The sequence below is a fragment of the Frieseomelitta varia genome, unplaced genomic scaffold (assembly GCF_011392965.1).
Source record: "Frieseomelitta varia isolate USP_RPSP 00005682 unplaced genomic scaffold, Fvar_1.2 scaffold_217, whole genome shotgun sequence".
Classification (NCBI taxonomy): Eukaryota; Metazoa; Arthropoda; class Insecta; order Hymenoptera; family Apidae; genus Frieseomelitta; species Frieseomelitta varia.
In genome coordinates this window covers 485898-502690 of record NW_025109939.1, presented here as the reverse complement: position 1 = coordinate 502690, position 16793 = coordinate 485898, and the positions used below count along the sequence as shown (strand labels likewise).

The 16793-nt window shown below is 26.4% G+C and overlaps 7 protein-coding genes and 1 non-coding gene across 12 annotated transcripts; 5 read left to right on the top strand and 3 right to left on the bottom strand.

The window, feature by feature from the left end:
• Window positions 1-3: 3 nt before the first annotated feature.
• Window positions 4-2287, top strand: LOC122527402 (WD repeat domain phosphoinositide-interacting protein 4-like). The gene is made up of 7 exons (XM_043651564.1): window positions 4-329; window positions 739-1006; window positions 1083-1323; window positions 1415-1563; window positions 1652-1753; window positions 1821-1939; window positions 2060-2287. Exons 1-7 carry the CDS (start codon window positions 281-283, stop codon window positions 2167-2169), a joined length of 1038 nt encoding a protein of 345 aa, XP_043507499.1. The 5' UTR covers window positions 4-280; the 3' UTR covers window positions 2170-2287.
• On the bottom strand, window positions 1995-3153 carry LOC122527407. 2 transcript variants are annotated; one of them, XR_006306335.1, is made up of 4 exons: window positions 3006-3153; window positions 2606-2720; window positions 2327-2528; window positions 1995-2251 (listed from the first exon to the last, which is right to left on the bottom strand). XR_006306335.1 is itself a non-coding variant. In XM_043651573.1 (3 exons), the coding sequence occupies exons 1-3, from the start codon at window positions 3009-3011 to the stop codon at window positions 2464-2466; spliced, it is 186 nt and encodes a 61-aa protein (XP_043507508.1). In that variant the 5' UTR covers window positions 3012-3153; the 3' UTR covers window positions 1995-2463. The 2 variants fall into 2 exon arrangements, 1 of the variants encoding a protein (XP_043507508.1); XM_043651573.1 differs by having other exon boundaries at window positions 1995-2528.
• LOC122527445 lies at window positions 3146-3252 on the top strand. The gene has a single exon (XR_006306343.1). It is a non-coding gene; the product is annotated as a U6 spliceosomal RNA (small nuclear RNA).
• A 225-nt stretch (window positions 3253-3477) lies between these two features.
• LOC122527400 (phosphatidylinositol glycan anchor biosynthesis class U protein) lies at window positions 3478-5662 on the top strand. The gene is made up of 4 exons (XM_043651562.1): window positions 3478-4121; window positions 4297-4499; window positions 4573-5275; window positions 5350-5662. The coding sequence occupies exons 1-4, from the start codon at window positions 3992-3994 to the stop codon at window positions 5601-5603; spliced, it is 1290 nt and encodes a 429-aa protein (XP_043507497.1). The 5' UTR covers window positions 3478-3991; the 3' UTR covers window positions 5604-5662.
• A 405-nt stretch (window positions 5663-6067) lies between these two features.
• Window positions 6068-10022, bottom strand: LOC122527399 (putative helicase mov-10-B.1). Of its 3 annotated transcripts, none has more exons than XM_043651559.1 (11): window positions 9917-10022; window positions 8805-8958; window positions 8291-8725; window positions 8042-8206; window positions 7803-7959; window positions 7586-7722; window positions 7400-7522; window positions 7119-7324; window positions 6778-7054; window positions 6400-6682; window positions 6068-6324 (listed from the first exon to the last, which is right to left on the bottom strand). In XM_043651559.1, exons 2-11 carry the CDS (start codon window positions 8843-8845, stop codon window positions 6160-6162), a joined length of 1989 nt encoding a protein of 662 aa, XP_043507494.1. In that variant the 5' UTR covers window positions 8846-8958; window positions 9917-10022; the 3' UTR covers window positions 6068-6159. The 3 variants fall into 3 exon arrangements, with proteins under 3 accessions (XP_043507494.1, XP_043507495.1, XP_043507496.1); XM_043651560.1 differs by lacking the exon at window positions 9917-10022 and adding an exon at window positions 9343-9434; XM_043651561.1 differs by having other exon boundaries at window positions 6069-6324; window positions 6778-6841; window positions 9917-10021.
• Window positions 10023-10106: 84 nt separating this feature from the next.
• Window positions 10107-10854, top strand: LOC122527406 (BBSome-interacting protein 1). Of its 2 annotated transcripts, none has more exons than XM_043651572.1 (2): window positions 10107-10327; window positions 10617-10854. In XM_043651572.1, the coding sequence occupies exon 2, from the start codon at window positions 10622-10624 to the stop codon at window positions 10838-10840; it is 219 nt and encodes a 72-aa protein (XP_043507507.1). In that variant the 5' UTR covers window positions 10107-10327; window positions 10617-10621; the 3' UTR covers window positions 10841-10854. The 2 variants fall into 2 exon arrangements, with proteins under 2 accessions (XP_043507507.1, XP_043507506.1); XM_043651571.1 differs by having other exon boundaries at window positions 10125-10280.
• Window positions 10855-10903: 49 nt separating this feature from the next.
• LOC122527398 (LMBR1 domain-containing protein 2 homolog) lies at window positions 10904-15094 on the top strand. The gene is made up of 10 exons (XM_043651558.1): window positions 10904-11077; window positions 11164-11504; window positions 11577-11787; window positions 11858-12034; window positions 12108-12285; window positions 12387-12568; window positions 12720-12959; window positions 13029-13230; window positions 13322-13441; window positions 13534-15094. Exons 1-10 carry the CDS (start codon window positions 10904-10906, stop codon window positions 13776-13778), a joined length of 2070 nt encoding a protein of 689 aa, XP_043507493.1. The 3' UTR covers window positions 13779-15094.
• Window positions 14880-16759, bottom strand: LOC122527401. Its single transcript, XM_043651563.1, has 2 exons — window positions 16640-16759; window positions 14880-16555 (listed from the first exon to the last, which is right to left on the bottom strand). The coding sequence occupies exons 1-2, from the start codon at window positions 16722-16724 to the stop codon at window positions 15528-15530; spliced, it is 1113 nt and encodes a 370-aa protein (XP_043507498.1). The 5' UTR covers window positions 16725-16759; the 3' UTR covers window positions 14880-15527.
• Between the last annotated feature and the right edge of the window lie 34 nt (window positions 16760-16793).

Genomic DNA, 16793 nt, shown 5'->3' with positions numbered 1-16793 from the left:
TTTTCTAAATGTAACTCATTAATAGAAATCATTGCGTTTCTTATTATTTGCATAGCTGTTTGCTCGCATTATTCATAAATAAGATTAATTTATCTAAAAAGTGAAAATCAGCCTTATCTTTGCTATCTTATGATTCATACAAAGATTGAACTAGTATACCAAGCATAGTAACACAGCTGAAAGAAGAATGTAAACAAAAACACGTAGTACAGTTATTAGGAAAAAAAATTCATATATCAATATAAGAAATACTCATACGTCTGTTTTGATGTAACACCAAATGGCTGGGGAAAAAGATATTCTTAGTTTACGATTTAATCAAGATCAAGGTAACTATTGCTCATAACATAAATTACTTGAGTTCAAAACGTGGTTTCACAATGTAGATTTATTTTCAATATTTGAAAACTTAATATTCTTTCTATTATTCATGTAGTTATTTTAAAATTAAAAAAACTAAAAACATTCACAAAATATTTTGTTTTGTAAAAAAAAATAAACATTATGTCACGAGAATAAAAAGTAAAAGTATAATGTCAAAAGAGATCGTGGTTTAATTATAACAGTATTGTTGTTGTATTATTATTATTCGCATTTTGATTTAATTACTAAAAATTACTATTATTATTATTATTATTATAATTTACTAAAACTTATGGTAATCAATATTAATAATATTTTATCACTTATCAAACTAGTTTCACTATAAGAATTTGTTTTTAATTTATATTCTTTTAGGATGTTTCACATGTTGCATGGAATCTGGCCTCAGAGTATATAATGTAGAACCATTAGTTGAAAAAGCACATTTGGAAAGTGACATTATGGGAAGCATAGCTACTGCAGAAATGCTTTGGAGAACAAATATCATTGCCATAGTAGGTGGTGGTACAAAGCCAAAGTTTGCAGAAAATACAGTACTTATTTATGATGATTTATCTAAAAAGTTTATAATGGAGATTACATTTACCAGTCCTATAAAAGCTGTAAGATTACGTAGGGACAAGTAAGTTTATTAATAAAATTATCTTCTACTTTTAGTCAATGTAAATGTTACACTTAAAAATAACTTTGCAAAACAGAATGGTAGTGGCACTTCAAAGAGAAATACATGTCTTTTCGTTTCCTATGCCAACACGAAGATTATTAACTTTAGAAACTAGAGACAATCCAAAAGGATTAATTGAAGTTGCTACGTTAGCTACTGCACAGAAACAACTTCTTGCTTTTCCTGGTCACAAACAAGGCAGTGTTCAATTAATTGATCTTGCTGCTACAGATGCTGGAAGTTCTAGTGCTCCTGCAAGTCTTGCAGCACATCAGGTAAGTATATCTTATTTAATAAAAACTTAAAGAAAACTTCTATATCACCATCCTCTTAGTATTTCTTTATATTTATAAACCATATGATTAGGGTGCATTAGCTTGTCTCGCAGTTAACAGTAGTGGAACAATGATAGCAACTGCTTCCACACAAGGTACTTTAATTAGAGTATGGGACAGTGTACGTAGACATTTATTAGTGGAATTAAGAAGAGGTGCTGATCCTGCAACTCTTTATTGGTAAATATAACTACAAACAAATGAAAATGAAACAGAATTTTGCTTTTAAAAATTTTATTGTAATGAATTATAATAAATGATATTTCAGCATTACATTTAGTAGAGATTCGGAATTTCTATGTGCTTCCAGTGATAAAGGAACAGTACATATATTTGCATTAAAAGACACACAATTAAATCGTAGATCGACGTACGTAAATATAACTCAAAGTTTTATAAATTTCAATGATTACAATTAATGATGAATTTATTTGTAGTTTTTCAAAAGTAGGATTTTTGGGGAATTATGTTGAAAGTCAATGGGCATTAGCTACATTTACAGTACCACCAGAATGTGCTTGTGTATGTGCATTTGGTACAAGAAGTTCTGTTATAGGTACGTAGTACATGAAAAGCATATTCAATGTAATTACATAAAATATTTATAAATCTTATTTTAGACATAAGCATTTATTAAATATGTAATAGGTACTTTTAAATTTTATATTATTTTTAGCTATATGTATGGATGGAACATTTCATAAATATGTTTTCACTACTGATGGAAATTGTAACCGTGAAGCATTTGATGTCTTCCTAGATGTTTGTGATCATGACGACTTTTAACACAAACTGTGTATTATATTTTTAAAATGTCTGTAGGAGAGTTTCTAGTCACTTCAAATAAGAAACTTCTTGCAGCAGATGTCTGTACAGTAACGCAATTATATTAATAATTATAAGAGGAGTACAAACTATTACATTTATTGATTTTTTAACATACTAAATGTTTTTCAGCCTATTTTATATACACCAACATCTTAATGACATATGTTCAACTACAATACATAATAAAAATTAATTTTATATAATAAATGTCCTCTCTAATCTGTTTTTTTTTTTCATTCAAAATATACTTCGTTATAAATATTTATTTTTATTTGCTTTGTTTTGATTTTCTATTTCTACACGTTCTCGAAATTGTTCTGAAATTTTTATGTTAGATTAATTAATTTATTTACGTCAGTCTAAAATTTTAATAATTGAAGTGTTAAATACATACTATATGGTTCTGGATTAAGCATAGGATCTATCATTGTAAAATAACAGTATATTCCTAAGTATCCTGTTATCGTTCCTATGAATACTACATATCGCCATCCTGTCAATCGTTTATGCTAAAACATAAAATATGTTATTAAAATTGTTTTTACGTACTGAAGACTTATTATCTGCACTAGTAGAAAATTTTGTACAGAACAATTTTAATAATAATCAGTATGATCTATAAATAAATTATATATGTAGTTTGAGAGATGAACAGTAACCTAAAATAGTTATTATGTTCAATCTTAAATAAGATCATTACTTTTATCGTAATAACGTTTTTTAATGAAAAATACAACTACAAGATAATTGTATACGATTCAAAAGTTTTGTAAGAAAATTTAACGAAACAATACCATCATCTTTATCACGTATCGTGCCTCGAGTTGTTTAGTATTGCATTAATATGCCACTAGATGGCTACAAAAAATACTTTCTCGCTAGTGATTAAAAATAAAGTAGTTCCTTTATATACAAGAAATTAAGAGTTACTGATGTACTTGCTTCGGCAGTACATATACTAAAATTGGAACGATACAGAGAAGATTAGCATGGCCCCTGCGCAAGGATGACACGCAAAATCGTGAAGCGTTCCACATTTTTTGTTCTAATTAAGAAATAGAATTTTTATTGAATATTCTATAAAGCACAACAGAATTTTTATCTTAATTGAAAACAGGAATAAATACATAATAAGTATGTAACGATGTACAAAATTTTTTAGCATATATATAATTTGGATTATTAACAGTAACACAAAAGCAATATATATGAATGAGAACACTTTACAATTGAAGAGAAATACAAGTTTTTACAAACAAAATATAAATTAGACATTTTCGAATTTATACGTATATTCATGTTTTATTATTTATTCGTACTTTTGACTTGAAGAGGAAGTATAACATAAGTACCAATGTATATCATACATATATCAAACAGACTTATTGCATAAAATTTTCTTCATAGAAACTGGATTTAAATAAATGGGATTCAAATAGGGTTCAAATGAAATGAAAAATAATTTTATCAGTTTATCAAACCGGTTACATGGTTTCTGACATACGTTGCATTTTGAATTGAATTGTGACAAGTAAATTGGACTCATTAAGAAAAGAAAATCATCGCTTACATGCAACGGTTTGGTTGTAATTTTAACAGCAATTGAAAGCAAAAAGATATCGCTATCAAAGATTATATTCTAAAAAATAATAGAGATAAAATTAATTGTTTAAATAAACAAAGCAAATATGTAGTATGTCTGTTTAAATGTCACTTATATGTCAAAAATACCGATCGTAGAACACGAATATACATAAATGATTCATAATTTAATTAAAAAATGAAGAAACAATGGTTATCAAATTTTGTATTAGCCGGTATTATTAGATTTTTATTAATGAATTCTGAATATCAGAAAGTTATTAGCGATCGTGTGGAAGTATCTACTGCGCTGAATTCGTGGAAGAGAGGTTAGAATGAATGTCACTTTATTACTTAATTTTTCTATGATAATAGAAATAAAATTTGTGTTATTGTTTTTTATTATAAATACTATAATAATATGTATTTATGCATTCAGTTGTATTGTTAGTAGCATTATTATTTTAATATTGCTTAATAATTATGATTCTAATTCACTTTTAGTAACTGAAGGAGTGTATTTGTATAATTGTGGCATTGATCCCTATACAGGAGATTTGTTTCACGAAACACCAATTGGATTATATGTTTTCAATTTCATACAGCAACATCTATCACAATGGATCTTATTTTGCTTATTTGTATTTACCGATTTGTTAACAGCAGTATTTCTTGGACTTACAGCTAAACAATATGCAACTGAATTGGTCAGTTAAGTTGCACATATTTAAAATGTTATGTTGGTATAATTCAATTATAATGAAATAATTTTAATTTTAGGTTTCTAAACAAAAAGTAGAAGAAAAATTGTGCAATGAAAATAAAGAAACTCATAATGATGCATCTATAGTATATACTTCAATGATGTATGTCTCAGCAGGATATTTATTCAATCCATATATAATACTCAACTGTGTTGGACATACAACAACAGTATTCACAAATTTGTTGTATTCCATAGCATTGGTTTCAATGACAAGATCTATATTTTGGAATTGTTTATCAATTTCTCTATTAACACTACAAGGACTCTATCCTGTTTCACTTATAATGCCAGCGATCATCTATATTACTCATTCTAATAGTATAAACCGAAAAAGAAATATTATAAACTATGTTATAGTATTTGCAAGCATAATAACCACTCTGTTTGGCATTTCATATTATATTATGGGAAGTTGGTCATTTCTTTGGAGCACACTTGGCTTTATCCTAACTGTTCCTGATTTACGTCCAAATGTTGGACTTTACTGGTACTTTTTCACAGAAGTATTTGAGCATTTTAGATGGCTTTTCATCGCTTCCTTTCAAATAAATGTCAGTTTATTGTATATAGTACCATTGGCATTAAGGTTACGACATGATCCTATGTTATTAGCATTTTCTTATTTAGCAGTTACTGCCATATTTAAATCTTATCCTTGCATAGGAGATGTTGGATTTTATATGTCTCTTTTACCGCTATGGAAACACTTATTCCAATGTAAGTTTTTGTATTAACTACGTTTATTGAGTGAAAAACATGATGTATTATAAAAATCTTATGTTCTTTTACAGATACACAACAAGGATTTATTGTAGGCTGTTTTATGTTATTTTGTACAGTTTTTGCACCTACTGTTTGGTATCAATGGATTTATTCTAGATCAGCTAATGCAAATTTTTATTTTGGAGTCACATTAGCATTTGCGATAGCACAAATTTTTTTACTGACAGATATTCTTTTCGCGAGTGTAAAACATGAATTTGCTGTACGTCACGGTATTAATAAGGATATTAGTGGAAATACTGCGAAACTACTTTTAGAATAAACTTATATTTTACAAAGTAACATTAAAATTATTGATTAAAGTTTCAAATTTACAAGAAATCATTCTTAAATATTTACACATTATCCAATTTTAAACGAAAGTTTAATTGTAAACTTAATACGTAATTTTTTAAAGTTCTGAAATAATGTTTTAAATACAAATAAATTTTTTTTATTTGTATCTTTGTTCTACTTGAAATTAACTATTAAAATTTTATTCAAATATTAACCCTTTGTACTCGAAAATTTTTCCTGTTGACTGAAGTAGCATCTTGAGACGTTTTTGCGCGTATCTGATGCGCACCTTACAGCTAATATAAAATAATTTTATACACAAATGTACAAAAATTATACAATTATATTTTAATATTTTATTTAATATATATTTATTTATTTTTTTAATATTTTATATAATTAATGCCTCTCACTCGTCACTTGAGTGCAAAGAGTTAGTATGAAATATAAGAAAACGAAGTCTTTGTAATATATTAATAGATTACTTTCGTAAAAAAATAGTCTATGGATAATTAATAATTTTTTATTATACATTAAAAATTTCATATATTAAAATCTTCAGATAAGATTTTATCCAAAAAAATAGTTGCATTATTTTCTTCACAATATTGCCATACAGTATACCAATATTTTTCTAGACAAAGAATATGTGGATTTCCTATTATTATTAATAAATCTTTTGCTCTTGTCATGGCAACATTAAATCTCTGAAAAAATAAATAAATACAATTCTTAAGTTTTTGTATTATACTTGAAGTATAAAAAAACATGTAAAATTATACCTTTGGATTGGACCAGAAACCGATATGTCGTTTATTGTTGTGTTCAAAAACTTTTGAACGTACTGTACTTAAGATTATAATTTCTCTTTCTTGTCCTTGGAATGTATCTATTGTTCCGACAGTTATATTATTTGTTACATATCTTTCAATCATAATTTTTTGCTGCTTGAATGGAGTTAAAATTCCAATATCTTCTTCTTTAATTTCGCGACTACCAATTTTGGAATTCATTAATTTATTAACAATAACTCTTACGGCTGCGATCTCTTTTTCATTATAAACACTAAAAACATAATGTATTTAATCAAAAGTTAAAAAATATCTTTAAATTCGGGTAATTAAATAACGACACAGTTTTTAATATAGAAATGTAATTACCTCGTATTAGGCGTTCTTATTTCTTCGCCATTAACTTTAATGAATAAGACAGGAAATGTTTTTTCTGAAAATGTTCGCCAATTTGAAATTATGCTATGTGTATTTTCCTTTTTAAAACACAACAAATCGCCTTCATAAAATTCTTTATTAGACGTATATATAATAGCTTCTTTACTACGGTAATTAAAAATTAATTTTGTTATGTAACGGGAATTATATTTATTGTTTACTTTTTGATATGGTTCACATTCCATTAATCTTTCTAATAAAGATCTTCCTAAAAATAGAATGTAATTCTATATCAGTTAATAAAACATAAATTTAATTTTAATAATACTTACCTAATAAATGTTCGATTTTTTTGCATGAAATTACAGGCCCCAGTTGGTATGGATCACCAGCAATAACAACTTGCACATGTGATGTTGCTTCAGTTCTATTTTTTGTGATTACAAATGGAATTAATGATTCTATTTCTATATTTTGACTGGCTTCATCAATAAATATATACGAAAAATGATTAGTTTGTAATTTAAGATTCGCCAATCTGCAATTAAAAAACTGTAAATATCATAAATACAATCATTATTGAAAAAATTATAAAAATAAACAAAACCCATACCTCATACACGATACAAATGTTGAAATAACAATTTTCTTCCAAATAAAAATTTCTTTTGGTAGATAAATAACCGCATCATTAATAAAATTTGAAATTGGATAAATTTGTTCATCTATGTCACTACTACAAATTTAAAAAAAAATGAAACTAATAAAGTATTAAATATTTATGAAAATAAAAACTTACCAACATTTATGTGAGGAATACATACGAAATACATCTTTATGACGAAGGAGATGCAATAATCTCCTTGTAATTTCATCTGCTGCTGCATTTGAAGATGTACATACCAAAATATTTTTTGATTTGTATTTTTTCCTAATCTATGAAATAACAGGAGTAAAATTTTAGAATGAAAGCAATTTCTATTTTATATTATGCTAGAAATTAGACTAATTTATACTTGGCAAATAGCTTCAACTAATGTTGTTGTCTTTCCAGTACCAGGAGGACCAAATATAATATATGGTGCAGGGTATGATGAACTGTTCAAAATATTCTTCACCGCTGTTTTCTGTTCTTCATTATTTGCTACATTTTTATGAACCCAATCCAAATCGCTGCATCATATAATGATTGTGACTAATATATAAGAAAATGTTGTGACATACAAATTAAAGATAATTATTAAATAAAGCTTACACTTTTGATGAAGTATAATGATCTGTATTTATTTTGGGATTTATTAAATTTTCTAAATTATAATGGCACATATTGTCTAAGACATAATGATAACATTTTAATGGCCAATTTACAGCATGAAAAAATACATCAACTTTATTTTCAAGAAGTTGAGATATGGGAAATCTGAAAAGTTTTTCAAATAATTATGACTACATACATGTTAATTTATGATTTATTTTTTACTTCTTACAAATTAAATATACTTACTCATCTGATACTGCTACATATACTTCTTTCTGCATAATATCTATTATTTTAAAATTACATGAGTAGTTTAAGTCTTTTGACTTAATAGTTAACTCATCACCAATATCAATGAACCGGTCATCTTCATCTAAAGTAGGTACTATAATTCTAAATTTATCAGAAACTTGTTCCAGTTTCTGATTTTTCAAATTGTGTCTTCCAACAATTAATTGAAGTTCATGCTGTTCCAAATACAATAACATTCTAAACAGTAGCGAATAATACTTAGTGTCTATCTTTTTTATGTGTGGAAGATAGTTAATAAAATTTACATAACAATTGTATAATTGTTTATTATTTTTAGGACTTTTATTATTTAACGCTGCATATAAATCAGCTGGAAGTTTAATCCTTGGTAATGTCACTAGTTCACATACTTTAAAACTTGTACAGTGCCTAATACAGAAATAAATATTATTTATCAATTTTTTGAAATAAATAAAATTATTTACTGTCTAATATCGAATTTTCTTACGTGATCATGTGAGATCTCTGTTTATTGTTTCTATTTTCCATATTAGGAAAATTTATTTAAACAACCAATAAAAGTTGAGAAAATAGTGCTTTGATGTACAAATACACGTTATCTCAAAAAGCGGGGTTTCCTCAAACGTTATTAATACAAATTTCTAGAAAAAATAATTATTATTGTCATGTAGTAATATTTATAGTAATTTAATAAAATATTAAGTGTGTAAAATAATTAGTAATATATGAAGTATGTAAATTATTTTTTTAATCAATATTAAGCACAAAAATATATAAAATACATTTTATTATATTATTTTGCATTTATTTATTGGTAAAATAGTGCTCATTTGTATGTACTCTTCTTAATAATAATTTATGTATATTTTCACTTCTTATATTTTTTTTCTAGTTCAAAAAAAGTTCAAAAAAATTCGATTTCAAAGAACAATCTTGAATTTTAAATTTCACACAAGTACTCGAAAGGTGAAACAGACTAGCAAAAGAATAAAAAGAATAAAAAGACAAAGAAAGTGACTACTCACCATCACTCAGTGAAATACGTTTTGTTTATAAGAGTTTCTTATAATAACACTTTCGACCAATAGAAGTGTATTTAAAAATGTATTGAATCCGTCAAATACATTTTTAAAATGTACAATCAATAATCGATTATAAATGATAAAAATTAAATAATTGATTTAAAATGTATAATAAATAATCAATCAGCGTTTTGCAGATTCGTCATTAATCACATCTGCCATTTCCTTGACAACGAAAGTAACAAAGCTAAGAAATCCCCTGCTATGAAACTTCTGTTTCCCTTGTGAACAAAAAATGCTCGGGCAGCACTGTGATTTACTAAATTTACTATCTCCTCGCCGTACGATTTTCTACGAATACGAATTCTTGAACTTTTTCATTTCATTGTTTACTTTGGAAATTAAATAGAATGAAATTAAATGCTGGATGTTAATTCGTTTTAAAACGCTATTATAATTTTCTGCAAAACTGGGAAGATTGCAGGCACTCGTAATTAAGAGTGTTGCAACGAAAATTTTGACTTTTAAGCTTTACCAAAAAAACAGCCGTGTAATGCAAATAAGATATCGAACAAACCTGCGCTATATATGTCACGTACATTATTGTACATTTTATCGTATATAACACATTGCAACGTCGTTTAGTATCATTTATTAATACAAAACATTACTGTGAACAAGCATTTCATAAAATCGCGGAAAGTCTATAGAGGGGGCTGTGGTGACTAGGTTATGTTTATATCGGGGCGAAAGTCCCAGTTCTGGCATTGTTGCCAGATTATCCTAATCATAGCCTGGACCTAAAGTAGACAGTATTATATTATTCGTAAATGACATGGTGTTCATGTGACGTTGATATCTTTTATTGTGTCGTTACGATGTATGCCTAACGATTTTATTATAAAAAAGAAATGGATATATTGCATTTTTCACTGACAAAAGTATGTTCTAATGTATACGTATATAATTTAAAACGCGAACTATTTCGGTAGTTATTTAAGTAAATATGTGGAACGTGATTACGAACCGTCTGTTAATTTTTATATTCGAATATTTGATTCCCTTGTTCAAGTGACTGATTTTGAAAATTATGATTTCTTTTTATACAATCTACTTGTATTTTGTATTGAAAGCTATATAAATTAAACACATGAAGTATGCACGCATTATGATATTGTATTTATTTAGGAATGATTTAGAAACTTTTATTTAAAATTGTATATAATCTTAGCTATATAAGTATATAAATAGAATATATAAATCCTTTTTGATTCCAGCAAAAATGTCACAATTGATGGATAATTCTGCAGAAAAGATTGACGTAATCCTTCCTAGGCAAATTTTGTTATACCAGGAAGAAAATTTGGATTATATTCTCTGTAAGCCCAAATTAATTCCATTAAAATCTGTTACGTTAGAAAAGTTAGAGAAAATGCAAAAGGATGCCGAATTAAAGATGCGAGAAGCAGTAGAATACAGTAATGAAAATAATAATGAATAAGTTTTAAGAATTAAAGTATAAATTGTAGAGATATGGTGAAGTAAAAAATTAGAAGTTACCAAAATGGTTCTTGGAGTATTCTTGACAGAAATCATAGCAGCATTTTGTCTTGCTGCCACTTTATTGTATAAATATGGGAATATTTTTCGACATCACATTATTGTTACAGTTTCTGTGCTGATAGCATGGTATTTTTCACTGCTAATAATATTTATCTTACCTTTAGATGTTTCATCTGTGAGTAATAAAATTTATTAATTTTAATAATATCAGACCAATTAATATATTGTTACAATATATGTTAATACATTATTTTCTTGTAGACTGTTTTTAGACAGTGTGTTGAACAAAATATTCATAATAACACAAAACTAAACTCTGACAGTACAACAACAATCCCATTTCATACTTGTAAAGAACCTTGGCCTAATGTACCAGAACATATATTCCCAAATTTATGGAGGATTGTATATTGGACCTCGCAATGTTTAACATGGCTGATATTACCAATTATGCAATCTTATATAAAAGCAGGCGATTTCACAGTTCAAGGAAAGCTAAAATCTGCTTTAATAGATAATGCTATATACTATGGAAGTTATTTGTTCATATGTGGCATACTTTTAATATATATAGCACTGAAGCCTGGTTTTGATTTTGATGGGTAAATATAATACATTTGTATAATACATGTAAAAATATATTATGCGTTTATATACATATGTATTTTTTTTAGTCAAAAATTAAAAGCTATAGCATCATCTGCATCAAATACATGGGGTTTATTCTTATTGGTATTACTTCTTGGATATGCACTTGTAGAAGTTCCTCGTGGATTATGGAATGCTAGTAAACCTGGATACACTTTAAATTATAGCTATTTTAAAGTTGCTAAATTAAGTTTGGATAAATGCGAAGCAGAAGAGACAGTAGATGACATACTTGAAGTAATTAAATATTTTATTTAATTTACATTTAATTACCTTTATCATTGTCTTATATTATCTTATTTTTTAGTCCTTACAAACTGCTACAGTATCAATTGGACCAGGGCATCCTTTTCATTGCAATTTAGAAACGATTTTTCAAAAGATTCCTGCAGAATTAAAAGATAGAATGAATAGAAGACAATTGCCAGATGATACACCAACAGATACACCATCTGAAAAAGCTTTAATACGTTTACATAGACAAGTTTGTTACTAATTAAATATATTGTATATATAAATATATAAACATAATTACTTATTCATTTTTTCTTTATTAGACAATAAAAGCATTGCAAACTTTACAACGGATAGAAACACAATGGGGAATTTTGGTTGATAAAATAATTGATTTAGAAGATATAGCAAAGAATCAAGTAAGTGATGATAGAAGATTTAAACCAACTTTCCCTACTCATCGTTCATTTCCACTTCGTGTTGTTTATAGTCCAGTTATAGGTAAGCTTTAAATAGTAATGATTATAGAAATATATCATTTTTATCTATATATTAATATTTATTAGAATATATAATATATATATATATATTAATATTTTTAGAATGGTATTGGAAATGTGTCATAAAGAGTTATGTACAAAAGATCGTAGCTATTTGTACTGGATGTCTTTCAATAGCTGTAGTGTGGTCAGAAGTAACGTTTTTTAATAAAACTCCAGTGTTATCATTATTTGCCCAATTTTTGAATCTAGCTAAGGCAAATTACGATTATTTTACAATTGAGGTAAAAATAGTGATATATTTGATATTGTGATACGATATATCTGATACTAAAAAACGAAATTTTTATTTTAAAAATTAAAAATTAATATAAAAGAAAGAGAGAAAGACAGAGAGAGAAAGAGAGAAAAAGATAGTTAAAATATTTTTTATAGGTATTATCAATGCTGATAATTGCTTATCTTTGTTACTGCGCTTATTCGACTGTTTTAAAAATTCGTGTATTGAATTTATATTACTTGGCACCTCATCATCAGACTAACGAGTATAGTTTAATATTTAGTGGAATGATGTTATGCCGTCTTACACCACCTATGTGTTTAAACTTTTTGGGTCTTGTACACATGGATTCGCATATTATTAAAACTCACATTTTGGAAACTCATTACACTCAAGTAAATATATGAACAATTATAGCATTCTCATGATAAATTTAAAATTTATTCTGTAATTCACTTATTTAGGTAATGGGACATATGGATGTTATTTCCATTATATCTGATGGATTCAATGTATACTTTCCAATGGCTATTCTAGCATTTTGTCTAGCAACGTACTTTAGTTTAGGGAGTAGATTGCTTTCTATGTTAGGTTTTCAACAGTTTCTTGATGATGATGAGTTTACAACAGATCTTGTTGAGGAAGGTCAAGAGTTAATAAAACGAGGTAACGCTATTTTATTATAATAGATATATATATATATATATAAATTCAAATATTTTCTTTTATATAAATGTATTTATATGCTCATTTTTAGAGAGACGTAAACGACAAAGAGCTGAAGATTTAATGTACAGAAGACGGGAGTTTCAAGAAAGATTTAGTGGTGCTGCCAGTTCATCTCGCTATAGAACCTCACGGCAAAGTACTGATACAGGTATTTACAATTTGTGTAGAAGTGATAATATATATAGTGTAAAAACGTAGGCGTCACTAACTTTTACATTTCAAATTTAAATTAAATTATAGTCCGACCTTTAAAACGAGATGAATCAGTAGAATCTGCAAGAGCCGGGTTATTACGTGACTTTGATCCTGCAGATTATTACATTGGTATGGCGTCTGGGGTTGATAGTTATGGTGCAAATAATAGTTACGATACAAGCTGCCAAGCTGATGATTTTTATGAAGAACAAACAGACAATGCAAGAGCATTTATCGCAAATACTAATCGTATAGGACCTCCACAAAGAGGATTATTCGACGACATTTAAATAGAACCTAATAACGTTCAGGTTTTGCTCAGTAATAAATTATGAAATAGGTACATTTATATTTAAAAAATATTCGATCTATACTCGACATATAATAAAATTTTTTAAATATTAAATCTGGAATTTTGAACAGGTGACAATTACATTATAACATAACATACAATTGAATGATATAGTTCATGAATAGTATGATTAAAAAATTTGTTTTTTATACTTTTATTGCTTATTATTAAATTTCAAGTGGACAAATAAAAGTAAATTTTGATTTACTGGTTTATTTTAATCTATATAATTTTTTTATAAATTTTTACGATTAATATTAATAATATTAATATAATAATATTGTAGTTCTATTGATGTAATGTAAAATGTTGAATTTCATACAGTATTTGATATATTTTTAACAATATATGCATTGCATATTTAAAGAAGCATAAAATAATAATATAGAGTAAAATAGAAATAATAGATAATAGAAAGTTATAAAAGTTTGGACAATTAAGTAATTAAGCAAATTTGTTTTCCGATTATTTCTTGTTTCGATTTTATAATCTGAATAATAATTTCAATACAATATATTTATTATAATTTTCACAAGTTTCAAATATAGAGATAACGTAAGTAGAGACAGTAAATATGATAAAATTATTTTTTAATTAAAGTATAATAAAGTGTAGAAAAAAATGGTTTTAAATATTTATATTTATTTTTCACTTATACATCGTTAAGATGCAAGTAATTTACTGATTCGCTATATTTAGAATAGTACAATGTATATATGAGCTGTATATTAGTACTTAGAATTTTTATTACAATATGAAAAAAAATATTTGTGTTGCGTACTGAACAAGATCTTTCTAAGAAAATTCAGTTATTTCAAATTGAAATAAATTTTAATTATTTTTGCAAATGGTTAAATTTGTAAATAATAAATATTTGTATTATTTAATTTGATAATTCAAAATTCGTTTATGTAAAGTTTATACATAATATTATATATATTATATTATATTGTAATATAACTTTATTTGTATTTTAAAATCAAGAAAGGAGATACGTGAAGCTCGAAAGGGAAAAAAACTTTCTCCGTTATGCAAAATGAAATATGTATATTAATTTTATTGCAAATATTTCCTACAGATATGGAAACAGTTAAGAAAATATTATGTATCTAAAATATACGTGCAATAGTCGTATCTGCTAATAAATATTTAATGTATTAATAGGAAATAACGAATTCCAGTAACCTTATTTGAGTATTCCCTTAATTACATTTTACAATATTAAAAATATATATAAATATATCTTCTGAAGTTGAAATATTTACTTTATATAAAATGTAATATTTTTTGTATACTTTCAGCTATGCTTTCATAAAGTTACATATAAATAATTTTCTAAAGCAATGTAAAAATGTTTTGCATAACTATATAAAGATCAATAAATTTTTAATTACGGTAACAATTCTTGATAATTTATGAAACAAGCATGATAAAGGATATAACAATTCACAATAATAATAATAATAATAATAACAACAACAAAAATACAGTTTATATTAAATTTATCATATGAAAGTTTTGTGCAAAAAATATATGAATAAAAGATACAATTAATATTTATGTCGTTTCATATATAAGTTTTTAAATAAAATTAGAACGAAAATATATTTCCAAATATATTATGCAAGAGACAAAAGAATAAGTGCAAATGAATATTATGTTTTAGTTGAACTCTAGTCACATTTTATTAAGTGAAATAAACTATATAAAATGTGATTATTGCTAAAATGAAGAAAGAAAGAGTATATGCAGTTACTATTTTTACTATTTTTACGTGTTCTGATTGTGTACGATTTTTTCCTTGCCTGTACCTAGAATTTCCTACTTCTGGCATTAACAGCAATGGTTCTAACAATAACAAACTGGATCTATTCGCACGATGATCAATTACATCATCCTGTTTGAAACTGTATGATCGAAATACATCGTTACGATAGTTCATCCAATTTTGCAAATCAGTATCGTATCCAACATGTTTTATAGAATTTAAAATATTATTATGATTCATATGAAATGCTGTAGGTGCAATACCATTACTTGATATTCTTGTATAAAAATTACTTGTACACCGATGATATAACTCTGTATTTACTATTTCTTTTTCATTATTATTTATAACCAAAATATTTGGTTTTAATATTGTTTTTAAATCAAAAATATCTCGTGGTAGGCCATAAAAGTAGAATATACTGGAAGCATTAGTTTTTAAATAATTATGAACTAACAAGCAATGCCGAGCATCATCGTATTGCAAATATAACGTATTGTCATGTTTACCATTTTCTGAGCAATACTTAAACTGTAAAGTTTCGTTTTGTTGAAATAAATGAACTTCTCTCGCATACAATGGCTTCTTTGTATATATTAAACGATCAGAGTATACTGGACTACCTTGTAAACTGGCACATTTTTTACAAATTTTATATAGAGGAAGAAAAAGTGTATTTATCAAAGTTTTCGCCGTAGTAGGGCTATATTTTTCGTAATAATCCATAATATCACATTCAAGAGCATTAACTTCTTCATAAACATGATCTAGTTTAGATGAGTATTTTGTCATTGCATTATTTTCTTCTGTATTCTGTTTCATTAATACAACATTGTGGTCAATTAGATCATCTTTAAATTTATTTTTAGTCTCACATTTTAAAAGTTCATTTCCATATATAAATTGCCTTGATTTATGAAGTTCGCTTCCCAATGTCATTGACAATTCTGTTGTATTTGACATAGTCTCAATTATTTCTAAATTACTAATGGCAGTAGGAGATACATAATCGTGTTTAGTATCTTTCTTATTTTCATTTTCCTGAAGTGCTTGCATCAAGAAAACGTCATCGCTTGCAGACGTCATGTCAGCATTTATAAATTTGCACAGTGGCATTTTATCTATGTGCGAAATACCAAATGCGTGTGTCTCCGTGCTTGGTGTTTCTATAGCTGTGTTAAATAT

What these genes read in the sequence shown, in the direction of transcription:
- LOC122527398 (XM_043651558.1), top strand. Translation starts at nt 10,904, where the DNA reads ATGGTTCTTGGAGTATTCTTGACAGAAATCATAGCAGCATTTTGTCTT. An exon ending in TAATACGTTTACATAGACAA is followed by an intron (nt 12,035 to 12,107) that starts GTTTGTTACTAA and finishes TTTCTTTATTAG; the next exon opens with ACAATAAAAGCATTGCAAAC. An exon ending in TGGAAACTCATTACACTCAA is followed by an intron (nt 12,960 to 13,028) that starts GTAAATATATGA and finishes TCACTTATTTAG; the next exon opens with GTAATGGGACATATGGATGT.
- LOC122527407 (XM_043651573.1), bottom strand. An exon ending in GCTTAATCCAGAACCATATA is followed by an intron (nt 2,529 to 2,605) that starts GTATGTATTTAA and finishes TAAAAATTTCAG; the next exon opens with AACAATTTCGAGAACGTGTA.
- LOC122527402 (XM_043651564.1), top strand. Translation starts at nt 281, where the DNA reads ATGGCTGGGGAAAAAGATATTCTTAGTTTACGATTTAATCAAGATCAA. An exon ending in GATCCTGCAACTCTTTATTG is followed by an intron (nt 1,564 to 1,651) that starts GTAAATATAACT and finishes ATGATATTTCAG; the next exon opens with CATTACATTTAGTAGAGATT. An exon ending in TACAAGAAGTTCTGTTATAG is followed by an intron (nt 1,940 to 2,059) that starts GTACGTAGTACA and finishes TATTATTTTTAG; the next exon opens with CTATATGTATGGATGGAACA.
- LOC122527401 (XM_043651563.1), bottom strand. Translation starts at nt 16,724, where the DNA reads ATGCCACTGTGCAAATTTATAAATGCTGACATGACGTCTGCAAGCGAT. An exon ending in AGCACTTCAGGAAAATGAAA is followed by an intron (nt 16,556 to 16,639) that starts ATAAGAAAGATA and finishes CAAATACAACAG; the next exon opens with AATTGTCAATGACATTGGGA.
- LOC122527406 (XM_043651572.1), top strand. Translation starts at nt 10,622, where the DNA reads ATGTCACAATTGATGGATAATTCTGCAGAAAAGATTGACGTAATCCTT.
- LOC122527399 (XM_043651559.1), bottom strand. Translation starts at nt 8,845, where the DNA reads ATGGAAAATAGAAACAATAAACAGAGATCTCACATGATCAC. An exon ending in ACATTTGTATCGTGTATGAG is followed by an intron (nt 7,325 to 7,399) that starts GTATGGGTTTTG and finishes TTTTAATTGCAG; the next exon opens with ATTGGCGAATCTTAAATTAC. An exon ending in AAAAATCGAACATTTATTAG is followed by an intron (nt 7,055 to 7,118) that starts GTAAGTATTATT and finishes TTCTATTTTTAG; the next exon opens with GAAGATCTTTATTAGAAAGA.
- LOC122527400 (XM_043651562.1), top strand. Translation starts at nt 3,992, where the DNA reads ATGAAGAAACAATGGTTATCAAATTTTGTATTAGCCGGTATTATTAGA. An exon ending in GCTGAATTCGTGGAAGAGAG is followed by an intron (nt 4,122 to 4,296) that starts GTTAGAATGAAT and finishes ATTCACTTTTAG; the next exon opens with TAACTGAAGGAGTGTATTTG. An exon ending in AACAATATGCAACTGAATTG is followed by an intron (nt 4,500 to 4,572) that starts GTCAGTTAAGTT and finishes TTTTAATTTTAG; the next exon opens with GTTTCTAAACAAAAAGTAGA.